Below are 24478 nucleotides of genomic sequence, written 5' to 3'. Positions count from 1 at the left end.
AATGGTTTAGCTTTCCCACTGAAGTGAAAACAAGTCTTATCAATAGTCTAGTGCTCTGGCTGAAACTGAAAACAAAAACGACAGAAAACCGATAGACTCCTCTGCCTGAGCTCATCTTTTAATGTAAAATGAAGAATTATTACATCACACTGTATAGAACATATCAAAACATACACAAGATGCGCTCCAATAAATGATTAAAAGTTCCACCTTAACAAACTACAAGTGTGAAACCATTAAAGTAGAAGTAATACAGGAGAGATGCATGAAGGATGACGCAGATTGTTTTGGGGTCACTTCCTCCTCAGCTCAGCCATCAAATGCTCTCATTTCAAATCAGGTGGAAGAAAAAGAAATAGCTAAAATTAAGAAACTGCTCCAGAGTGATTTGAAAATAACACTCATCCAATTACAACAGTAATGTCGCGAATGCTTCACCCTGAGTGCTGCACAGTGTCATTACCCTAACAGCTATTAAAGCAGACACAGTGCTTTGTAATGTGGCTGGAGCTGTAGAAGGATGCAGCCCGCGTCCCCTTGCACTGACCCTGCAGCTAATGGTCCAGAACCGCTCCACCTGCTCTGTAATATCACTGGCTGAAGACGCATCCAGCCGTTTGACCAAACTAATAGAGGTACACTCCATGATTTAACAGGGAGCGCAAGTCTGGCAGTACTAGTGCGTGTGGGTGTGTGTGTGAGAGATTTTTATACCTTTTATCCTTGTAAAGAGCAAATGGTGCCATCAAGGTAGAAATATGAGGGAAATCAAGTGCAGACTTTTTGCCAGTTCTCACTTTAAGAGGATTTAGGACCCTGTTTAAGGGTTAAGGAGGCTATAACTAAACTAAATCTATAAGAGTCTTATTGCCTTATGGATGATTACACTGGGTTGAGGGATATGGGCATTTTTGTTGTATTGATACTAGATAGTTCTCCATGTTATACAACTTTGGTGATGTGTAGCCATTGGGATTCTGTGATTTAGATATGTATAAAACAGTACCATATCTTTGATGACCAGTCAAAAATAGAAAAGCAATACTTTTCTGATCTACATAAAGGTTAAAGTATCCACATTAAAAAGTTTTCCCACTTCACAAACCAACTTCTTTATCCTGCAGCCCTTCTGGTTTGATTCCTGTAAATAGTCGTTGATAGTATGACTTTCAGAAGGGAGGAAGGAATGCAATGCCTACTCGCCTGTTTTGTTCTCGTACTGTAAGGAATAGCTTTTGGTACATTTATTTTTTTGTTCCTCTCCTGTGGGCAGAGTAAACCAGCAATTCTCTCGAGAGTTTTTAAATCTTAGCTTATTAGAACCTGACATTGAAACCTGTAACCCGAAACCTGAAACTATTAATAAAAGCGCCTTTATGCTGTAATAATTCTTAGCAATGCTGCAAATCGTATGCTGTGAAACAGATACAGGCAATAGATGTAAACTGAAGAACTGAGTGGGCAGATAGCAGCTTGCTTGTTGCTCGAGAAAGTGTATCATCTGTGGAGCAAACCAGAAAATGATGTTAATTAAAGGGTAAGCACAAGAATTGCTAAGATGACATCATACTGCAAATAATCTCATAAAATACTCTCCAGCCATAACTAGTTGATTACTTCCCAGGTGCTAGGATTTTGACGTACAAATGACACTTTTTCACTGTATTATATCAGTCTGAAGGCATATTTGTGGTGCAAGTTTAACTCTGTGGATGCTTTACTAGAATAAACATGTAGGTATATTAGCAGAACAGCTACTGCAAGTCAGGCGATTTAGATATAAGAACCGTTTTGATATATAAATTCCAATCCAGTCTTCTTACCCTGCATATCTCCAGCATAAATACAAAGAAATACCTCAAAACTCTCAAGAAGTAAAACCCTAACAAGTATTGAATTTCATAACGTCCTTGTGTGTTTGCCTTTGGTAACTCTGTGTTCAGTGTGTTGATAATTTCTTTGGCTTCTCCTTAATGAATGCGGCTTTCATTTGAAAGAGATTTCTGTATTTTCTTGAATTCGTATGGCTCAATAGTCTGACATTAATGTTAGTAAAGTGAATAAAATGGGACTGAATTAAAGTGAATAGAGGTAGCGGTCACTCTCACCTCAGTAAATGTGCTGTGTGCATGATTGGTGCTGAATGACTGAAATTACTTTTAGTGTAGTGCAGTATAATGACCTTGGGATACGCAGTCTGTTTTACACACAGATGAACACACATTGGACTGAAAATCTCATTTATTGGAATAGAATTTGATGACCCACACGAAGGAGCACATTCACCTTTTTATTTTCTCTTCTACTCTTTCTTTTATTTTGTATTTCTTATGATTTCTTTTCTTTCTGTTTTCTTTTTGTTTTCTTTCTCTTTCTTTGGCATCTCTCCCCTTTTCCTTTAAAGCCCTAACCTGGCATAAATGTGTGTGTGTGTGTGTTTTTGTGCTTCCAGGACTCGACTCGTGTGGTCAGCCCGGTCATCGACATCATCAACATGGATACTTTTGCCTATGTGGCAGCCTCTGCTGATCTCCGTGGAGGTATGGAAACGCTTTCTTCCATCTACACTCAGAGAAATAAAAATGGCTCAGAGGCACCTCGGGGGTGTCTTTTGATGACAGAGAGAAAGCCCCTCAGGGTTTCTGATTCATGAGGAGGCGCTTGATGATGAGTTCATGAACCTGTTCCCTCTGCATTGAACCTCAAAGCCCTTTGAAATATTTTTTTTTTCCAGGAAATGACTCTCAAGGTTCTTTTTGGCTCAAGAAGAATCTTCGAGGGAGCCTGAATAGTTTCTTTCCTTTAACATGATTTTATCTTTGAAATATATATTAATATATCTTGACCATATTAGGGTTTCTTTGAATATACACTCTTTTTTTTTTCACTGTAAAATTTTATTTAATATCTCCTTCTTTTACATAGAAACACACATACGGTGATGCAATCATACTATAGGTTTATAAAATGTTGATGTCTGAGAAATCAGTCAGGTTGGCAGACAGCTGCAAAAATCATCTGAGGCATGAATGTGCACATTTCAGTACAATGCACTTCACCATATTGCCAAAATGAATCCAAAATGTATTAGGAATTCCGCAGAGAATACATTTAACACGCTAAATGAATTATAGTGTCTTTACAAAATGTCATCTTTTGCTCAGTCACTGTTGTTTAAGTGCAGCGGTTGATTTTTTTTCTTATTAAAATACCCATGAGTCTCTTAAAGAGCAGTTTTATGCTCCGTTTGGTGAATGCGGTCGTCATCATCTTGACAGTGCCGGGCTCATACTAACTCTGTCTTTGCTCACTAGTCTACAAATGAGCAAAGACATGGAGCTGGAGTGGAGCTGAGGCAGACTGTCCCATGACAGCGTCCCCCGATCACTGAAAGCGACCACGCCCTTGATAAGGCATAAATCTAATACAATTAAAATGGGTGGGGTATATAAGAATCCACCCTCTGTACCGTGGTCATGAATGAGGCAGTTAGCAATAGAGACCAAAACCTTTTTCTGTACCAGGCTGTGAACATGTCTGTTTCTGTTATAGTTTAATGTGGGGGTGTCTCTATGGCGATTGACTCACTTTTGTAGCCGCCTCAAGTGGCCATTTGAGGAAGTGCAGTCTCTCCAGCCCCAGAGGTTGATGCTTGGTTGCTATGACCTGCTGTTGACTCCTCTCCCATTTTTATTCACACAGTCTACTAGCTGTGATGCTTCAGAAGGCAACTGTCATTAAATAACATTGCTGTGCTATTATTTTTATATATTTCTTTCTGTTTGCGAAATGTTTCTTAATGTCAGACACTGAATGCGCGACTTGATGAATACATGCTGCACTGTAATAACATCAGGGTCAGCAAAACAAACAAAGCTTCACCATTCTAAAGTCTGACACAATACGTCGTTAAGTTATGCCAATAAACTAAACCAAAACAACAAATCATTGCAAATTATTTCATGCCCGTCCAGGCCTTGAAGTACTTTCAGACACTAGCTCCTCTTACTCCCACGCACACTGAACAAAATCAAAGAGTGCATTTAAGTGTAAATGTCCAATATCATGAGCTCAAGGCTGTCGTTCTTTTGGAAATATGAGAATGAAGATAATTACTTGTATGTGCTGTGCAATAATAAATAATCTTGAAATCCAGGAAATCACTAATAGCTGTGAAAGTTGAGGATGCAGGTTTTGAGGATGAATCATTGACCGTCCATTAGTGCGCTTAGCATCACAGACTGATCATGTAGAACAGAAACCCTGGGGAGGCCTTTTCCTTTTAGCTCGACTAAATGGTCTGAAAATAAGCCAGAACAACACACAATGTTCTGTCTCATCTCCCTTTATCATCCTTCACTTTTTCTGAAGTCAATCTCTCCTAAGAGCTTCATAGTCCCTCTCTCTTTCCATTAGCTTGTCTTATTCCAGTCTTCTTTTGGTAACAGCAATCCGCCAATCAATGCTGATAATAGCCCTGTCCAGCACACACACATACACACACACACACACACACACATACATATTCACACACACAAAGGGGAATCAATGGTCATAGTTGGTCTCATAAAAGGCATTTTAATTATAGATGAAGCCGTTGCTCATAGCATAAAAAAGATGGTTATAAGATGGACTTCATTGATCCAGACACTCACATACATAGACACACATGTTGAAGTGAACATAGACACACACACACACACACACACACACACACACACACACAGACACACCGGGGATAGGAGTGCTGTTGCAGTAACTCCTTGGCCTGCAGCTGTCATCAAGCACACACACCTACACCATGCAATACACACACGTACACACTTGTTTACTTGCTTGTACATCCACCCATACAGAAACAGATGGTGTACAGGCAACGAAATGATTCAAAAGACTTCAGATATATAAGTATAACAATAAATAAATAATTCATTAAAAACAGTAAATCGTCAAGTTATCAGTTAATTATAAATTCCTCCATCTTTCTTGCACAAAGTTTCATTTTATTGCAAGTTTTAAGCCTTTGTTCTTGTGTCATGAAGAGAAAATATGGCTTAGTGTGGTTTTTTTTTTGAAGGATGCGATTATTCTAAAGAAAGCAGAGCAAGTTTAGAAAATCAACTTCTAACCATTTGTCTCCTGCAACTCCAGCCCGTCGCAGTGTTTCACCACTGCTTCATCTTCATTCTGCATTTATGTGAAGTTAATGAAGCTTTGATGCAATACAGTATTCTCCCTGTATTCAGGATTGTGTAATGCGTGTCCTATGCTTTCTTTTTCTCTCTCAGGTTTTGATTGGAGTCTCCATTTTAAGTGGGAGCAGTTGTCGTCTGAACAGAGAACCCGACGGACCGACCCGACACAGCCAATCAAGTAATGCACACATACACAGAAATCTAAACAGTATAATGACGATACGCAATTACACACAAATGTCCAACAGTGAGAGTACCTACCCTGACCCCAGAGCTCATTAAGTAAGTGCAGACAAGTAGAAAAATAGAGATAAAGGAAGGAAGAGGAGGCGGAATAGCGAGAAGTGGAAGAGAACGGGACTATGGACCAAAAAGGAGTTGACGCACTACGATATGAGGAGGAGGAGAAACAATTGTGCAGGTTTCTGAATTTATGAAAACTGGGAAAAAGATGAGCTGATGAAACCATTAGATTCATTTAAAACCTAAAAGTTCAAGCTGGTTTCTTGGTTTCTAACGAGTAACTTTAATAACTCCTAGCTATACACCAAATACAGAAAAACAAAAACAAATTAATACTTAAAAATTTGTCAAAAGATGGCTGACGTATGCATTGAACTCTGTTCTTTGCTTCCTATTTTCAAGCTTGAATGGAGAGTTTTAATTGGCGCTAAATGTGGCCTGTTTGTGTGTGTGTGTGTCGGTGTGAGTGTATGTGTGTGTTACTTGCTGTATTCTTAAATATGCAAAACCACATATTTGACCAGATATTGCAGAAACTAATGAGACTAATTCAAATTATTCAAGTGCTATAGGAAGTCATTCCAATCTGTGTATTTTTTTTTAAACATTAAAATAACTTCTATTCAGTAATTTAATGTAATTGAAGCAAACTAGCATAGAGAGTCATACATGTTTACCTAAACTGTTATTGCCAATGTCTTCCTTTATTTGTTTTCATTAAGCATTGGTAATGTAGGCAAAAAGAAATTCACTTAACCATAATCGTGGTGGATATTGTCTTTTAATAACTTCACACAGGCAATTAGAGGGAAGAAGATGCACAGTTTGTCAACACCTTCCTCAATATGGTTCCCCTGTGTAATATTTGCCTGTGTGAATTTAATAAAAGAAAATATATCTACTGATTTGGGTGTGTGGGCCCTCTTTGTTTTCATAAAAATCCAAATAATTTTTCTGAGTAAATGTTGTATATCTTTCTTTTGTCTTCTTATAGTAGTTTTAAAAGGTTACGTGTTTGTTTATGTTTTTGTTTTAGGTGTGCAGAAGCTGTAGCCTTAAAAACTTTAAGGTCTCTATGGGGTCTTTATTATCAGACCTGGTACACAAAATCAGAAGGTTAAGCAACCGTATGTATTTTCCTGTTTATGTCAGTGCTGGAACATATGCGCCAATGTGCCACAACATTAAAACCACTGATGGATGTCCTGATCAGTCCACGGAGGATCCACCAGAGTGGCGGCACAAAGGGAATCTATACAATATTAGGAGGGTGGTTTTAATGCTGTGGCAGATAACTGTTTGAACAGACTTTATTAGCACTGACAGCTAGAAAGGTAGCAAATTGCTACTCAGAGCGGCGACACTTAACAGCCGCAAATAGGCCACAGTAAATGTACCAGTCTGATGTCTGGTGAAGGAAAAGGTCTCCAGACAAATTAAAGTTTTGACGTCTAACTATGAGGTTTCAAATTTAAAATGATGATATCATGAAGTCCCAATTTGAACTGCACCATCAGGTATGTTAGGATGAAACATACAGCACATCCATACAGCATTCTGAATATAGAAAAACATAAAGGATGTTCAGATTAAATGGATGTTAGACTCATTAACATCAGTTAATTTACTGTATCTAGAGCCATATTTTTATAGAGGAGTCCAGCACATACTAATAATACATAAATGAATGTGGAAGAAAAGACCCACAGTCCTAGAATATTACATTAAAACCTTCAAAATAGGAATAAAGCTTGAAAAATAATAATGACATCTACGAAATCTCATTTTCTGTTGCCGTGGGGGTTAATTGCAGCGCTGAGGTTGCCCTTCGCTGCTAAAATGACAAATGACGCAGGTCCTCTCTGCAGCAAGCTGTAACAAATGTATCACCCCGCTTTGACCTATCGCTGCTGCAGTGGAAAACTTAATCTCCCGCAAGTTTACGCAAACTCAAACCATCGATGCCTGACAAATCATTTGCTGCGGAGAAATGAACAAACAAACAAAGGGAAGGCAATAGGAGCCACGGAGCTAACACACAGTTATAAATAATAAACTTTGGCACTCTTCCTTCTTCACAAGTCAGATTAGTGGCAGGAACCCAGATTTATCACGGCGCCAACTTGTGACTGTCTTGTCTTTTTTTAGTGGCGGCAAGCACGTTAAGTTCTCACAGATGGATGGGTAGCGGTGTGTGTACGTATATGGAGATGCATAGATAGAAACCGTCTCCACCTGGACGTCTGTGTCATGTTAACCTGTGGAGGCTGGATTGAGTCACTGTGTCTGACAGGGATGCATTTGTGCACTATTCCAGTAAATCCACTATTCACACGATGAATTCCATAGCCTCTAACCTGAACCATCACATCGGTACTGTAACCATCAACTAACACAGGCATTTTAAGTAAGTTTCTTTTCACCAAGATCCACACAGCTTGAAAAAATCCAGCCCCTTATCCCACCATTCAGAGTTATGTTGTCTGATCAGCCTTGAAGCTGTGGACCAACAGACCTCGTTGATCGGTCCTCACATAGATAGACACACACACGAACATGCACCCACTTTGTCTCATTCTATTTGCTCGCCAAGTTATTTTATGCTATTTAATTTCCTCACTTCCTTCAGTCACACATTCAAACATACACTTCCATACACACATAGTTGCATTCCTTTAAACACACAAGGACGAATTGAGCTCGCAGAAGATTTTTTTTTTTTTCATGTAGTTCCACCCACATGTCGACATGCACACACTGACAGACACACACGGTGAGTGCTATATGCAGGCGGTGACGGCAGGATAATTGTTGATAAACAGAGGGTATTTGATGACGAGTGCTGGCCTTCAGCTATTCACTCGTCACATTGTCCAGATCACGATTCAGGCTGCATTTGTGTGACTGAGTGTATGTGTGTGTGTGTGTGTGTGTGTGTGTGCCACAGCAAACCAACAGGCCTTTCTATTTCTGTTTTGAAAAACACAAAGAGCACCTAAACAGAAGCCCCTCACTTCTGGATTGGATTACGATTCTCTGGAAATTTTAACACAAACGTCAGCAACAAAAAGATGGCGACAAATGGGTTTGCTGTTCAGTTACATTATACTGCCTTGTATCTAAATGAAACCTAAAGGGGATGCTGTGTTATGCTTTTCAAACTCCCATTTTAGCAGATGGGTTTGAGTCTCATCATCGCATCATCTTCAGTCCTGGTTAAGATTGGACTCAGTTTCAGTCAGATGGCTCAGGACTGAAATTCAAATTAGATCCTCTATTTCAGCATTCATTCAGTTTTTTGACACACCTGCCATGTGTCTCTCTCGTCCCTCTGTGGCAGGACTCCCATCATCGCAGGTGGGCTCTTTGTGATTGACAGGTCCTGGTTCAATCACCTCGGCAAATACGACACCGCCATGGACATCTGGGGCGGCGAGAACTTTGGTAAGTCGAACACAGTCCACATTAGGAGTAGCTTTTCTTAAAAGCAGACTGTGCTGACAAATAGCAGAATATAGCAGTTGAGATATTTTAATAGAAACTACATTTTTATCTACATTGATAACTTTACAGCAGCTGTTTTTAGTGTAACAGCTCTGCATATGCTAATCAAACTCTTTTACCTTCTCTTTTCAGTTTTATTTTTCTTTTAAGATAAAGAACAAGTACACCAGTCACGATCAATGATGCAAACTTTAGAGACCTCAAATTGATGCATGGCTGGCTTTAGCATCTGTGATACTTGGTAGCTCTTGATACAGTATAATTTTATCATTATTGCAGCAACTGAGATAAAATCTCACTCACATTAACTTAAAGTGCTTCCAAAACAGGGAAAATGTTTTAAATAATTTACACTGGCTTTAAAAAATGCACACCTTAAAGTCTTTGTGAGATCGCCTGTTTTTTGTTTTCATTTAAAGATATCTGTTGAGCGTGTGCCAAATAATCATCATAACCAAATGAGGAGTTGTACAAACAGTGGGTACAGTGAGTGAGCACAAACATCCAACAGTCAGGGGATTGATGGTTATTAAATCCTTCAAGCTGTACATATCTAGAAAAAAAAATATTCAGAAACTGTCCGTGGATAAAATAACCAGGCAGGTATTTTATTTTATTTTTTGCTTTATCTTGTGAATTTACTTGCTAACAAACGAAGGTGACCTCCTTCACTTTAATACAAAATACTTCCAATACGGCCATGAAGCCATCCTGTTGTTCAAATTGGAACATTGCTCACAAAGGTCTTATTCAGTGAAATAATATGAAAAGGATAGGTAGCTCAGTATGAACTGTACGTCAGGTTGATGTGCTCATGCTGGTACACAAAGCCTTAATGAGTTCAGTGTCTCTCCTTGGGTCTGAAGGAGGAACATGCTTGGCAGCTGCATGTTGGTGCTGTTAATTTGAGCAGCAGGATTGCAGAACAGTCATTTTGCCAAAGTGTGTTTATCAACTCTGCCTTCTTATCATTTTATTTATAAAAACGAATTAATATTAGTAAATATGGGTTGCAGATAAAAAATGAATATGGATTGTATATTCACCATGTTTGCTGGCATGATTATACGTTTATGTAAAAGTCATGTTTCTTTTGTGGTTTTTAGGAAAGGCCAGATCATGACCTTGGTTAATGTTATGACCCAGCTCTCTAGGGTCAGCCGACTGTAACAAAACAAAACAACAAAAACAGATGTCATTGGTGAGGTAAAGCAATTTGTTGCTTAGTGACGTCATTAACAAAGCTAAGGTGATAATACAAAGAAACCAGGGCCGATGGATGTTGGTAAATCAAAGAACCAAATAAAACCAAACCAAGGTTAGCACAGTTACAAAAACTAGCTAAACAGATACAAAACAACTGAACTTAAACACAATAGCAAGAGCTAGAGTGCAGAGTGCACAGAAACAGTTAGACAAACAAGTGCCTCAAAACACACATCACAGAAAACACAAGACTCTAGTAACTCCTAACCGAGTTCACTTCAGGTGTGGTGATTGCTGGAGTCTTGCTGGAGGAGGAAACCGGGTGGTGGCCCAATCAGACGGGTCGGGAGGCGGGCTCCAGGCTAGTCAGCTGAAATGACTGGCAGCTGAGGTTCTGGACCAAGCTCTCGAGCACAGGCCATCTCCCAAGTAGATGACAAAAGAAAGGCTGCTTCTGCCATCGTTGCACAGTCTTAACCAAATGTTTGAAACTTAGTTTTAGCCGAAGCTGAACACATTATGGTCACACGTGATGTGAGCCCCTGATCACAAACAGCTGAGCTGATATTAAACAGGATGGAAGTTAGGAAGTAACCTGTCAGAAATTCAAAGGTCCTTCAGTATCACCTGAACGAAGGTGAACTTTTCATTCAGCAGAAAAAAAGTCTTTACTTTCTGACAGCAGCAACATCTGGCTCTCCTGCTGCTACCTGCCTCCAGTCGTCTGAACTCTGTGTGCGCACGTGCATGCATGTGTGTGATTGCTATCCTCCTGCTTTTCTCAGATCAATGAAAGCCTGTTAGCCTGTTTTCCCTCTCTCTCTCTCTCTCACACACTCACACACACTCATTTGCTCTCTGTCATGTTTCTGTCAGTCTCACAGGCTCTCTGTCTGTATCTCAGTATCTTGCTGACTTCTCTTGTTCTCCTTTTCACTCTCTGGTGTTTCATCTTTACTTCCATCCCTGCTCTCTCCCTCATCAAACCCAGTCCATGCTCTAATTTTCACTTCCTCTCTCTCTCGCGTTCTCAATCTATGTCTCTCTCCTTCAGTCACTGTAAAACTTTGTGAAGTTCTCAGCTTCTCGTTCTTTGGGGAAGCTCAGTTACTTCTCTCTTTCTCTCTGCTGAACTCACACACACACATACATGCACACAGTGCTGTGAATTAAAGTGACGTTAGTTGTGTCTTTTATGTGTGTGTTGCTGCGATCACATCAGAGACTGAGCACAGTGTAAGCAGGTCATACGAACACACAAAGTGCATGTGAAATAATCGACACTCAACATTCCCAGATACATTCTCACACAAAGACAAAAAAAATAAATAAATAAATCACAGTCCGTCAGCAGGTCATCAAATATTCAGGGAGGTTTGGCCCATTTAGCTGTGATGTGCAGGATAGAAACAACCGCAGCGACAAACAACATAAAAGGCAGAGCTTCAAATAAACAGAAAGCCTGAGTACATACAGAGAGCAGTCAGATTTACCCAATTAACATGACACTAGTCTGACTCATCATGTGTAGATGGTGGAAACAAGCCTGCTGTTAGCGGTGTATTTCACACAGCCTTCACCTCCTGTTCCACTACCTGTGAGGAATAGTTACAGAGATCTTCACAGAATATGTTCACAACATTTGCTTAACCGGTTAAAGAAACAGTTTCATTTTCCAAGCGTGATCCATCAAAACATGTTCCCCTTCACACTGTTTTAGGCCGGCTACAAACTGGGCAATTTTAACAATTTTATAAGTTCACAGCTAGCTATGCTGTTCAACATGCATCTCATAAACTTTGGGCGCAACATAAAGTTTGCTGTGCGCAGATGTTGTACATGAGTCGATGTGAATGCGCAAGAATGAAACGTCATAAGCGTGCACCATCCATCCATGCAAAAAAAACTAGTGAAGCATGAATGGAGCCCTTGCCATTGTGGCATTTATGTGTTTGGAGATAAATCCAAAAAAAGGGAGAAGGAGCTCCAGTGTCGTGCTGATCAGTACATCATATCATACTGCATTTCTATTGGTTAGTTAGTTGATGTAGATCGCAGCAACAGTCACACTGTGAGATGATCACCCCAAATCTGTGACACTGTCAGAATTTTATTGCAAGTTGTCGCAAGACCATGACAACGGCCGTCCTTGAACCTGTCTCACAGTGCAATGTAGGACCACCGATTTAGAGCCAAGACCAAAGATATCTCCACGATTCTCTCACAATTGTTATAAGAATAATACAATACAATACTTTATCTTTCATCTGGGACGGCCAAAAATCGCACAGTGTGTAGTGGGCTTTACAGGGGCACCATTGCTGCATCCCGGGCTTTGCGTTTTTTGGGACTGACATCTGTACACTGCAGGTTCAAGATGAAAATGTTCAGTCATGGTGTTGACTGTTTATTTTACTCAAGATATGACTTCTAGTATGTAAAAACACCATATGGACATTGATTTTCATTGGAGCGGATTTTTAAAGAAATACGTTGTGACTCAGTCCGCCTGCCGTGGGCCAATGTTGATCAGGCAGCTATGTCAAACATGTAGTCAAAAAGTCACTTCTTGTTTTAGTCTTTGGCATCTTCAGAAAATGTTTTCAAGGAAAAAGTCTTCAGTCTTCAGAGACTGATGTGAATAATGCTTATTCAACACAGAGGCCGGAAGAACAAACATGAGCAAAATGTCAAGATTTTAAAAACAATCATCTTTAAAAAAAAAACAAAAAACTCCGTCTTTACATTTGCATGTAGATAGGAGGAGACGGAGTTTGACGTCACAGTGTGCGCCAAAGGCATCATCAGCGTCATATGTGTGCGACCCATGTTTACAGTTTGGCTACTGTGATAGAAATGGATGCTGTTAAAGCGGTGCTTGTTTTTACATTTGTGCAAATGCTTTTGACCTGTTTGCTTATACATTTACAAGTAACTCTACTTCTCTGTCGGTCCAAACAAACGACCGTCGCGCCATTATCGTTGAAGCAATAGGAAGTAATTCATGCCATTCATTGTTGTGTTTTTTCCAAGAATCTGATTGGCTAGCACAGCTTTATGCTTCTAGTTACACTGCCCCCTATAGGCTTGCCATGCTCATAGCAGCTCTGAACGAGGTGTTTATGCGGGTTTGTATAAACAAAGATTTATTTTTTTTAAACGATCTGGTGTAAACAATGTTATTTTTGAAAACGTCGATCCAGGTTATGTGTAAATGTGGCCTGACACGACAACCAGGGTGCTCTTTTTCCCTCTCCCAGAAATTGGAAAGTTACAGCCACCCTGGAAACCCCGTCTCTGCCAGGCCTTGGTGACCTTGATTTCACTTCACCCACATGTACAGAAAGCTGGGTCTTCTGCAGTGCAGAGAGCTCGGGCGTCCAGCCTTTCACTGGGTTGGGTTTTACACAGGATTGTTCAGTATATTCATGAATTCAGTTTACACATCATATTTTCTAGTCTTATGTAAATTTAAATCAGATTTAACCATCCTAATCATATCTCCAGTTTTGTTATTTGTTCAATTTTGAAAATCCCACAACAAATACAAACAAGCAACAACAAGTGTTTTTTTCCCCTAAAATAGAATGAGTGCAGCCAAGTCATTCTCCAGCACTGACACAGTGCACAGAATTCTTATACCAAGCAAATCATTTTTGTAATATTTCTACCTGGAAACATTTTTTCGCACAGTGATAACATTTAACTGTTAGGCTACCTTTATTAAACTTAGACACCCTTTCAAGTGTTTTTTCTGGGCATCTGCGTTATGAAAGCAGTGGTACACTTAGTACAGAATACTTCCTAATAAATTCCCAGTTCACGATGTACCCCACGTCTCACCAAACCTAAATAGAATGTTTATGTTTGTCAAACAGCGCTGCTGCTTTAGAAATGTGAGTTCACTGAGCTTTGGGTTGATAATAAGTTCAAAGTCATCTTGTGCGTTTTGGAAACCATCTGAGTTAATTGAACTTAATAAACGAGTTCAGTAAACTTATTCAATATTAAATGTTCACTAACAAACCTTACAGACAGATTCACTTTTCATTTCCAATTCCTCAGTTTGAGTATTTTGTTCTGTTTTGGACTTTGAGACCTTACAGCTGTTGGAGATTCTTTCGTGGCACTGATTGTGGCTTCAGTTGTTTTTAGTGTTATAAAAAGAAACAACCGTGACTTATTTTAATGTGCATCAAACACATGCAGTTTGTATCAGCTATGTCTCATATGACATGTAAAATATGACACTTTAATGACCTCATCACATGTGAATATGCAGGGATTTGAGGGGTTTGCATGTGTGTGTGTTTGTGGTGTGTGCAGAGATCTCGTTCCGGGTGTGGCAGTGTGGCGGCAGTCTGGAGATCCTGCCCTGCAGCAGAGTGGGTCACGTCTTCAGGAAGAAACACCCCTATGTCTTTCCTGAGGGCAACGCCAACACATACATCAAGTAAGTGTCTGAATAAATGTATCGGTATTTAATGAATAAGAAATATGTTAGTGACATAATTTTCATTTTAGAGTAAAATAAGAGTAAATGAGTTTTACTGTAAGACTGATTGATCTGTGTCAGCGTGCTGCTTGATTTCTGTCAACAGACATAATTTTGTAGCTCACTGACTCAATGTCATGAATATGTTTAGTGACTGATTAGATCAGAAGGATCTGTTCTGTTTGTCTGACATTTGGATAATCGTGATGTCAAAGGATTTTGATCATTTGCCTTGTAATCCTTTCTACATGATTGATTTTTGATAGAAAATACAAAACACACTTTCTGTGCACTCTGAGTGAGAATAATTTTAAAGTGTGGTTGGTCTTTTAAAGCTCAGCTGAAGTTCTCTTGTTTATCTATTATCTCATTCAAATTTGGGGTTTTCTTCACTTTTGTTTCCATACCTTTTTAAATTCCAGCATGAATTAGTGACGCAACTATTATCCTTGTAGGACAAATTCATATGTTTTCAGGACTTTTAGCACCATGGCCGTCCTGTCCTCTGTGTCTGCTCAGTCACCCAACATGTCCTCCTGTCTCAGGAAGCTAGAGCATTATATATTACGGTGGAAAATGAATTCTGTGTCGACAGCTGTCTGATTTCCATAATCTAACAATGTGATCCTGTCTTTGCCCATGTACTTACTAAACTCGTGATTGACTAACTTTGCTACCAAATTAACAAATGACTTGTCTGACTTTTCTCTAAATTCATACAATTCTTCAGTGTATGTGTGTGTGCGTGTGTTTACCTACCCAACTCTGCTAACTTTCTCGCTGGCTGAATTAGTGTTTGACTGAATACACACAGAGGAAACAGATGTGAAATGTTTCCACTCTGAGCTGTGTGTCGCAGCCACCGAACACTGCTCACATCATTGTTAAAGTGGATTTACAGCTGCCTGGGAGCCTTTGAGCTGCGAGTACAATATTATCCTATTAGCATAAGCTGTATTCTGTTCTCTGCCCCTTTCAAACGGTTCAGACTGAAAGATGTTTACAGGCAACCCAATAATCCATTAACAGGACTAATGTGCTCAGAATGCATGTGAATTGATCTTGTATAAATAGATTAATCAAGGCTACAATGAGGATTCTGGTTCCATTCAGATTACCGAAATGAGAACACTGTCAACATTACTGCATGCTGTGTTCCTCATAGTGTTATACAGTTAAGAATAAGAACTAAAAAAAAAAAAAGTATGTAATTGGGAAACTGTTGCTTTATAGATTTGAAGTTACATATTAAAACCTTTTCTTAATCGTCCCTTTTGTTAGTGATTATCCAGAGAAAGGCCAATAACAAGCCTACGCGTGTACTAAAAGGCATTCTGGGAAACACTGTGAATGACAAACTGAAGTAGAAGACGGGGAGAGTGAGTTTACTAAAAACTAAATTGCAGCACTTCATCACTAAATAACTTCTGGGATCCACTGAGTGCCACAGACGGATGATTTATCTGGCAGATTATTCCTTTAACAGTTCAGTAATTCATAAACCTCAGCATGTGAGCAAGGCATTAACGCTGTCAGGGTTGGGAGTTCAGTTCCCTTTGTGGCTTAATGGGCAGAGCAAGGCACTAAAAATGCCGATCTGGAGGGTTCAGTTCCCAAAACGAGCTCTCCTGCTGCTGAACGGCACTTTGGAGCGAAGCCTCAGCCAAACGGCTCATATAAACTTATTGTTTTGTGTCAACCAGCTAATCCACACCAACGCTGAGACTTTTTTTTTTTTTCTTTTTTTCCCCAGCTAGGCTTTTTAGTCGCTCATTTCACTCCCTGTTGGCCGTTACCGAGGCAGCATCTGTTCTGTGCGGAAGATGATGACTTTTATGCGTATCACGATGGCCTGATGTTTGTGATCAACGCTGTTCTCCCAAACAAAGCTGCTGTTGTCTGCTCGCGTGTTGCTCTGCCGGTTAATTAGCTGGAGGCTTCTGCTCTGGCAGTCTGGATTATGAATATGCTAAATAAAAAGGGCTGCTTAATAATTCGATTACAAAGATTATGCTGTTTCCTCCCTCGCCGAGGCCTGCTACTGTGACCTTGTGTTTGTGTGTATGCGTGTGCGCAACGAGAGCTTTTAATTGTAAGGCTGCCTGTGACACGTATTTATGTTTATACGCCTACAAGCATCTCATATCCTCTCTCTCTTCCCCTTTCATTAAACTGCCACAGCCAGTGTGCGTAATGCCTGTAATGGAGGGTTTCTGTCATTTCAATGAGATCGTTCACAGCTCACAGAAACTCTGCTAATAGCTAATTACTACAGAGAGACAGAGAGAGGAAAAAGAGAATGAGAGAAAAGCAGTAAATGGGGATGAGAGATAGAGAAATATGCTTCACTGTTAGTGCCGTGTGGGTGAATAAAGTGCAGCGAGTTGAACAGAACTGAACTGATGAGATAGAGCAGCAGGCATGATTTACACCTGGTATAAACATGAATCTGTGTCTGGAAATCCCATCAGGATGAGGACTAACAGGTGGCCCTTCAATGCAAATGTGGAAAACATCACAACCATCAAAGGATCGGATCAGCCACATCACATCTGGAGGTGGTCTGACCTGCATGTGACACTGTTTTTGCCATGAGCTACATCTGGGTAGACTGAGGAACAGTGCATGTTTCGGCAGGTGTAGGTGCACACAGACCGCGCTGTGATCAGAATGCGTAACCCCAACCCAGCCAGACCACATCTGGAGGTGGGCCGTTGTTTCTGTAGGAGCTGTGTGTTTAAAGGCAGCAGGTGAACAGTGGGAGGCTGCTGATATCTGTTTTTACTTGTTTCCTTCCCCTTCCTCTTTCTGCAGCCTCTCACAGAATCACAAAGTCCAGACTGCTAAAGAAGGAGAGAACTAACCTTACACATAGTATGCATCTGTAATTTAAACATTTAAATATCATTCTCAAACATCAAGAACAGACGTTGTGATTCTGTATTCGCGATGAAGCTCTTTTGCAGTTTGCTCTCATTTTGTTTGCAGACCTTGTATGTGATTAAGGAATTACTTCTCTGTTCTAAATTGCATTTTGTCAAACACATTCACACCTGCACGCTCCAGATAGTGTTGAATTAAAACAATAATAACTACACAGTTCCTGTGCGTTGATTCAGCAAAACACATTCTGAAGCTTGTGCGTAGCATTAACAATACATAATAACATTTATACCACATTGTTCTGTATGATTTTAGTCCATTTACTGCATCATACAGAGCCAGAGTAAAGTAGGTTTGATAGATATTCTGTCTTCTAAGCTTCTGGTTTCACTTTATTTCTGTACACAATAAAAAATAAATTTGCACAGACTATTAACTAACATTAGGCTCAGAAATTAAACAGAATTGCAATAAGTTTTTTGTCAAGGTCACATTGTGTCAGTTGCGGATGCCAGCACTCTTTTTGTTGTTTCCAAACATCAAATATTCTGGTAGTCAAAGAGTATCGTGGCAACACGCAAAAAGTCTCCCAAAATGCACATTGTTAAGTTCATAAACCCTGCTGGCTTGCTGTTTGTCCTCTGGGTTACATTTTTCCAGCAGCACATTTCATAGATGCGCATATTTTATCAAACTGACCAACGAAAACACAGAGGTATGCCTGACTATGACCCATCATTGCAGGAAGTACAATACTGTCACTATGCTCTAAGTGTGTTTGTTTGTGTATGTGTGGTGACAGGAACACACGTCGCACAGCCGAGGTGTGGATGGACGACTTCCGCCTCTTTTACTACTCTGCTCGCCCGGCAGCACGAGGCAAATCCTACGGAGAGTAAGAACACACACACCCACGTGACACTTTGGAGTTATGAGCTTCCACTTCTGTAGAATTTATCATTGATTAATCGATTAATTGTCAACTACTAATTGACAGTTCCTTTGATGATCAACTAATCAGTTTGAATTACATTTTTGGTGAAATGATTTATTATCTCAGCTTATTTCAGCTTCTTCAATGTAACTATTTTTTAGTTTCTTTACTCCTCTATGACTGTAAATATGTTTAGCTTTGGATAAATGAGACATTTGAGGACATCACCTCAGGCTTGTGGAAACCCTGATCCACATTTTTCACCATTTTTTGGACTTTGCATAGATTAAGCAACTGATCAATTAATGGAGAGAATAACCAACAGATTAATCAGTAGTCCGATCAATCATTACTTGCAGCCCTAATTGAAATTGGCCTGATGTGTTTCATGTTTCTCTGGTTGGAAAACCAACCAAGCCAGACAGAGTTGGGTAGGAGTGGAAATGTAATTTTACTGCCACAGATTATATTTAACTGCAACATCCCCAGTTTTGATCCATATCACCCCTTTCACTTTCACCAGTGTATCTTGAACATAGGCTGTGTATTCAAGACAGATGCACTGGCCGTGACATCACCTGCTGGTTGTAGACCATCATTTTGAAGCCTCGAGTTCAGCATTCGGTTGTTGCCATCTTGATATTTTGAAATAATGAGTAAGGGGTGGATCTGACTAGGAATAAAGAACACTATATACATCGATACAGCAGCAACCTGTCAATCACAGGGTAGCCCCACCCTAAAAGATTTCCTGCTTTGTCATCAAGTTTACTCTAAAATGGGACCATAATTTACAGAGCAAATATCAAACTGTGTTCAAAAAGTCTTGAAGTTATCAATTGAAACCATAAACTCATTCGGTAAATGTTTACTGAAGTGACAAATTAAGTGAGAAGTAGGGTCATTTTCTTATAGACTTATGTACAGTCAGACTTGTTTTTGCAGCCGGAGGGTTCGCCCTCTGCTGGCTGTTAGAAGAAATACATGTTTTAGCCACTTTGTGTTGGCTTCTCTCCCAGAGGCTATGTCCATCTTTTATCTACAGTCAGTGGCCCCTAATATCAGCTGCAGACTGTCAAATAGAAAATAAACATCATTATAAAAATAAAAAATACAAGTTGTCATAAAAATGGCAATAAGAGTGGCTGATACAATCTGTTGCAACTTGTAGAAATATAAGCTCCGTCCTTAATCAACATTAAAAAAAAAAAACTGCTCCAAGCAACCTCTGTGTTGGCTTAAAATGACTTCAGCCCTTTATTACAGTGGGGCAAAAATACTGTGAATCAGAAATATGACCTTTAAACTTCCCGTTTCATAAAGTTGCACAACAGACTAATACAATCAGAGACACTAACAGGATATTTGCATAACTTCATTTCACACCCTGTGAAAGTCTTGTTTTTGCTGGCCTCCAGTGGTTTCACAGAGAGGAGAATGAAGCTCTGCATTCAGCCGGCTGTGGTTACTCTTTTAAAAGTAAAGTCTTAAGCCTAAAATAAAGGGTTTATCTGAGCCCAGTGTATTTATCCCAAATGAGATGTGACTATTAAAAAGCAGTTCCTTTAAGACACACACACAGACACAGCAGGAACAGTGAGGCACAGAACTGGGCTGAATCATCACTGCTTACAAGTGTCTGTCAGATAAATGCTGACATTTCGGCATAGCTTTAAGGTTTTACCTACATTTTCATATCACACACCTCCATAATTTGTCCTGGCTTTCATTGTTTTTTTATTATCGACATCAGTTTTGGTTTTTGGGGTCACCTTACAAGTATTTATCCTGAACAGAGCTTTGGTGAAAGGTTTTGGCCATCGGAGTTGTTGTTGTTTATATGGCTGCTTTCCTGTCATTCTGACTGTTTGCTGTTGTGTGTGTTTGTGTGTATGTGTGTGTGTGTGTTTGTGTGTCACTAGTATCCGAGGCAGAGTGGAACTTCGCAAGAAGCTCAAGTGCAAATCCTTCAAGTGGTACTTGGACAATGTCTACCCAGAGCTCAAGTAAGTGTGTGTGTGTGTGTGTGGGTGTGTGTGTGTGTGTGTGTGTCTTTTGACTTATCTGTCAAGGGAAAGCTTTTGCTGAGTATGCAAACTGAAAGGAGAACTTTTACAGCCGATTATTACTGTCTGGTTCATTGTTAAAATAAGATTATTTCTTTTTTATGTTTTGTATCCATTTGTTTATTTTTAACTTGCAAAGGGGAATGATGCTGATTGCACCATTAAGTTTAGTCATCATGAGGGATTCTGATCATCCTGTGGAAAGTTGTATACTATACATTCTTGTGTGGCTGCTTTGTCAAACCTGAGAAACAAACTTTGTTGTCATTGTGACAACATTGGGCGGCTGTGGCTCAGGTGGTAGAGCAAGTCGGTCAATGATCGGAAGGTCAGCAGTCCGATTCCGCCCTGTAACCTGTGTTGTGGTCGTTGTGTCCTTGGGCAAGACACTTCACCCACCTTGCCTGGTGTGAATGCGTATGAATGGATTGCTTGAGGTGGTGGTCGGAGGGGCTGGAGGCGCAGAATGAGGGCCACGCCTCTGTCAGTCTGCCCCAGGGCAGCTGTGGCTACAGTCATAGCTACCACCACCAGAATGAATGTGTGTGAATTAATTGACAGTGTAAAGCATCTTTGAGTGCCTAGAAAAGCGCGATATAAATCTGATCAATTATTGTGAGCGCAGCGCCATCCCTCGTTGAAATGAATGGAGACTCAAATCAGATGCGTCCACAAGTGTATGAAGAGATGAAGCTTTTTTAACTGAAAAAGACATAAAGGCAAGCCAAGTAACTTGCAAGTGTTGAAATATCTGTCAAAATTCATGTCTACAGCGAGTGGAAGCCCACCTTCAGCCACACTCACTCATTATGCAGTCCATTTTTATGTCTTTCTCTACACCTCATCCACTGTCTCTGTGTCTTAAATCTCTCCCTCTGTCCTGATTGGCTGAACTCCCAGGGGGACCGGTTCGTCAGACTCACTGCCCTATCTGCACACAACACACACACACGTACAATCACACATAAACACAAAGTCACACTTTATAACATTAAGCCGTGGCAGTGACTCTTTCATATACATACAAAACACACACTAGTCACAAGCACACAAACCTGCCAATACAAATACCTTCAGACACATAAACACTCTCTTTTAAACTCTCCTCTCTCTTTCTCTCTCTCTCACACACACACACAAGAACACTTAAATACCCATTTATCCACTGGAGGCTGGTGTTAATCCCCCAGAATGGAATTAACAGGCTTGCTCTCAGGGGAAGACAGACCTGACCCTTAAAAAGCAGAATAACCTTTAACGGGTTATTAAAACAGAGAGAGATAGCAGATTGAATTAATGCTACAGGGCTTAAGCCCGAGTTTATAGCGCAGCTGAGAATTTAACAAGAAGGACTGAGAAAGTTTATCAAACAGGAAGACTAGGAAGAAACTTTCTGAAGTAATGAGTTTAGAGAATCGTGGCCTTCAGCGGATTTGTTAAAGGTACAGCACGTCATTTTTGCAAACGCTGATAAATTACTGTCAAATTAACTGTGATATCTTGATGTAGTTAATGAGACCACGCTAGAGTTGATTGGGGTCTTCTGTCTCATTTCACCAAGGCTGTCAGTGGGTTTTAAAATGAAGACTACATTTCCTTTAAACCTTTGTGCTTCCACGTTGGTTCTTAGATATTAAAGCATCAGGTCGAGTCAGTCAGAACACATTTATATATATTTCTATCAGCTTACCTCTCGTGGTGCTGGTTTATTTTGGTTTTCTTTTACTCTTCCAATTTCCACATCCACCAAACACAATGGACGCCTTAACTTTCCTTTTCTCCACCAGGGTCCCAGACGACTCGGACTCACAGTCGGGGGTGATCAGACAGAGGCAGAACTGTCTGGAGTCTCGCAGGGTGGAGGGCCAGGACATGCCCGTCCTCACGTTAGCCCCCTGCATAGGAACAGAGGGGGTCCCAGCCATCAACCAGGTGGGTCGATCAGGAGTTAGAAATACAATGGCAGTCTGGAAACCGGAAATTTTGCAGCTCTTCCCACTGTGAACCTGGAGAAGACCAGGGGATATCTTAAGAAATATAAAGACAGTTTACAAGTGGAAAAGAGTTTACTGGCAACTGGAAACTGTAAGAGTTGTTGGTTTTCAGTTATTTGTTGTTTTTTTATTACAAGCAGTACAGCTGCTTCATAAAACATTTGGTCACTGGTTTGATTAAAGGTGGAGTCTGTGATTCTGGAGAGATTGTTGTCATGTTTAGATAGTGTGGCAGATCTACTGTCCTTCTCACTCCTACCGCCTTCTTTCACTGTCCTCTGTGTGAGCATGACAGGATTTGCTGCAACAGTGTTGTATGGATCGGTCAAAGCCACTTTGTTTGTTTCCCATTTACAGAGCCAGGACTACGTACAAGCACTAGATTTATTTTGTGAAGAGATCCATCCATCCATTATCTATACACCTCTTAATCCTCATTAGGGTCCAGGGGGGCTGGAGTCTATCCCAGCTGACTCAGGGTGAAGGCAGGGGACACCCTGGACAGGTCACCAGTCTATCACAGGGCTACACTTAGAGACAGACAACCAAGCACACTCACATTCACACCTACGGACAATTTAGAATCACCAATTAACCTCAACATGTTTTTGGACCTTGTGGGAGGAAGCTGGAGAACCTGGAGAGAACCCACGCTGCACGGGGAGAACATGCAAATTCCATGCAGAAAGATCCCAGTGCCCCCACTGGGACGCGAACCGGTGACCTTCTTGCTGCGAGGCAACAGTACTAACCAACTGCGCCACCTTGTGAAGAGATATTAACTGAATTTGAAAAAACTTGTATTTGATTAGAACTGCATATTCCAACTTTAAGTACAACATGTATTTGGGTGTGCAGCAGTGTACCAAAATGTTAAAGTGAAACAACTGAAAACAATTTTTCAGAATTTTGCATTTGAAAATTATAATAATAATCAAAATCAATGCACTGAAAGTGTTCCTTATTTTATTTGTGTACTTGATTTGAACACGTAATCTTACCGAGATTCTGAGCTCTTTTTCAAGATTGACCTGTGTACAAGCAGTACAATAAACACTTAAAGGGAAAGACACAGAAAGTTTACAGTTCAATTTCATAAAACAAAGCAAATTGCAAGTATTTACCTGAATACGTGAGTAACTTAAAATGTTTGGGAGTTTTATGAAATGAGAGATTTTGGTCAGAACAGTTCTGTCTTTGGCAGGTAAACTTGATTAGTGTTGGTATTATTTTGTTTGCACCAGCAACAAAAAAAAAATATTTTCAGAATAATTTTTAAAGCTTCTGTAATAACTTAGTGCCTTTTACCCGACTATGACTGTACTGAGAAGCTGTGAATGTGTAGCGGTTGGTCCTAAAAAAATTTTTAAAAAATAAATAAATAAAAAAAAAATAAAAAGGAAAAATGTTTTCACTTAAAGTGGATGAGGAAACACTGCTTAACCTCAGCTCTCCTCTTTTTCTCTCTCACTTGCGCTCATTTATCATTAGTAAATATCTGGAAGAGCCTGTATGAGGGCATTGTTAGGCTAAAACCTAATTAGGTTAGAGCAGTAGCTGTGTGTGTCTTTGTGTTTGTGACCTTGTTGTGCCCTGCTCATTTTTGTGAGCTCAACAGTGTACAAGAAGAAGTTTGTGATTGTGAGCAGATGGAAAGATGTGAGCATGTAACTGTGTGTGCAAGTCCAGGTGTGTACACAGCACACTGTGTTAGTGTTAGGCCAGTTATTTTTTAACTCTTTTTTTGTGTTCATGTGTGTCTGATCTGCTCTGACTGCGTTCATCTTTTTACTTACTTAGCACAGCAACACACCAAAGAGAGAGTGTGCGTGTGTGTATGTGTGTGTGTGTGTGTGTGTGTGTGTGTATGTGTGTGTGTTCTCCCTTCTCTCAGCTATAATTAATACCCGTAGGATTCTCATTATTCCATGTTTAGAGCAAGTGTGGAGGCTGTGATT

At 40.1% G+C, this 24478-nt stretch overlaps 1 protein-coding gene across 1 annotated transcript in view; it reads left to right on the top strand.

Annotated features, from left to right (window-relative positions):
* The window catches only part of LOC103365833 (polypeptide N-acetylgalactosaminyltransferase 14-like), a 159392-nt gene that overhangs the window by 119030 nt on the left and 15884 nt on the right, over positions 1–24478 (top strand). The window contains exons 7-13 of the mRNA XM_008293382.1: positions 2453–2540; positions 5289–5373; positions 8779–8882; positions 14475–14601; positions 18329–18421; positions 20383–20466; positions 22314–22458. Coding sequence (XP_008291604.1) covers positions 2453–2540; positions 5289–5373; positions 8779–8882; positions 14475–14601; positions 18329–18421; positions 20383–20466; positions 22314–22458 — 726 coding nt within the window. The remainder of the gene's footprint in view (positions 1–2452; positions 2541–5288; positions 5374–8778; positions 8883–14474; positions 14602–18328; positions 18422–20382; positions 20467–22313; positions 22459–24478) is intronic.

This window comes from Stegastes partitus, unplaced genomic scaffold (assembly GCF_000690725.1).
Source record: "Stegastes partitus isolate 25-593 unplaced genomic scaffold, Stegastes_partitus-1.0.2 Scaffold879, whole genome shotgun sequence".
NCBI lineage: Eukaryota > Metazoa > Chordata > Actinopteri > Pomacentridae > Stegastes > Stegastes partitus.
This window is presented reverse-complemented; position numbering and strand designations above follow the sequence as displayed.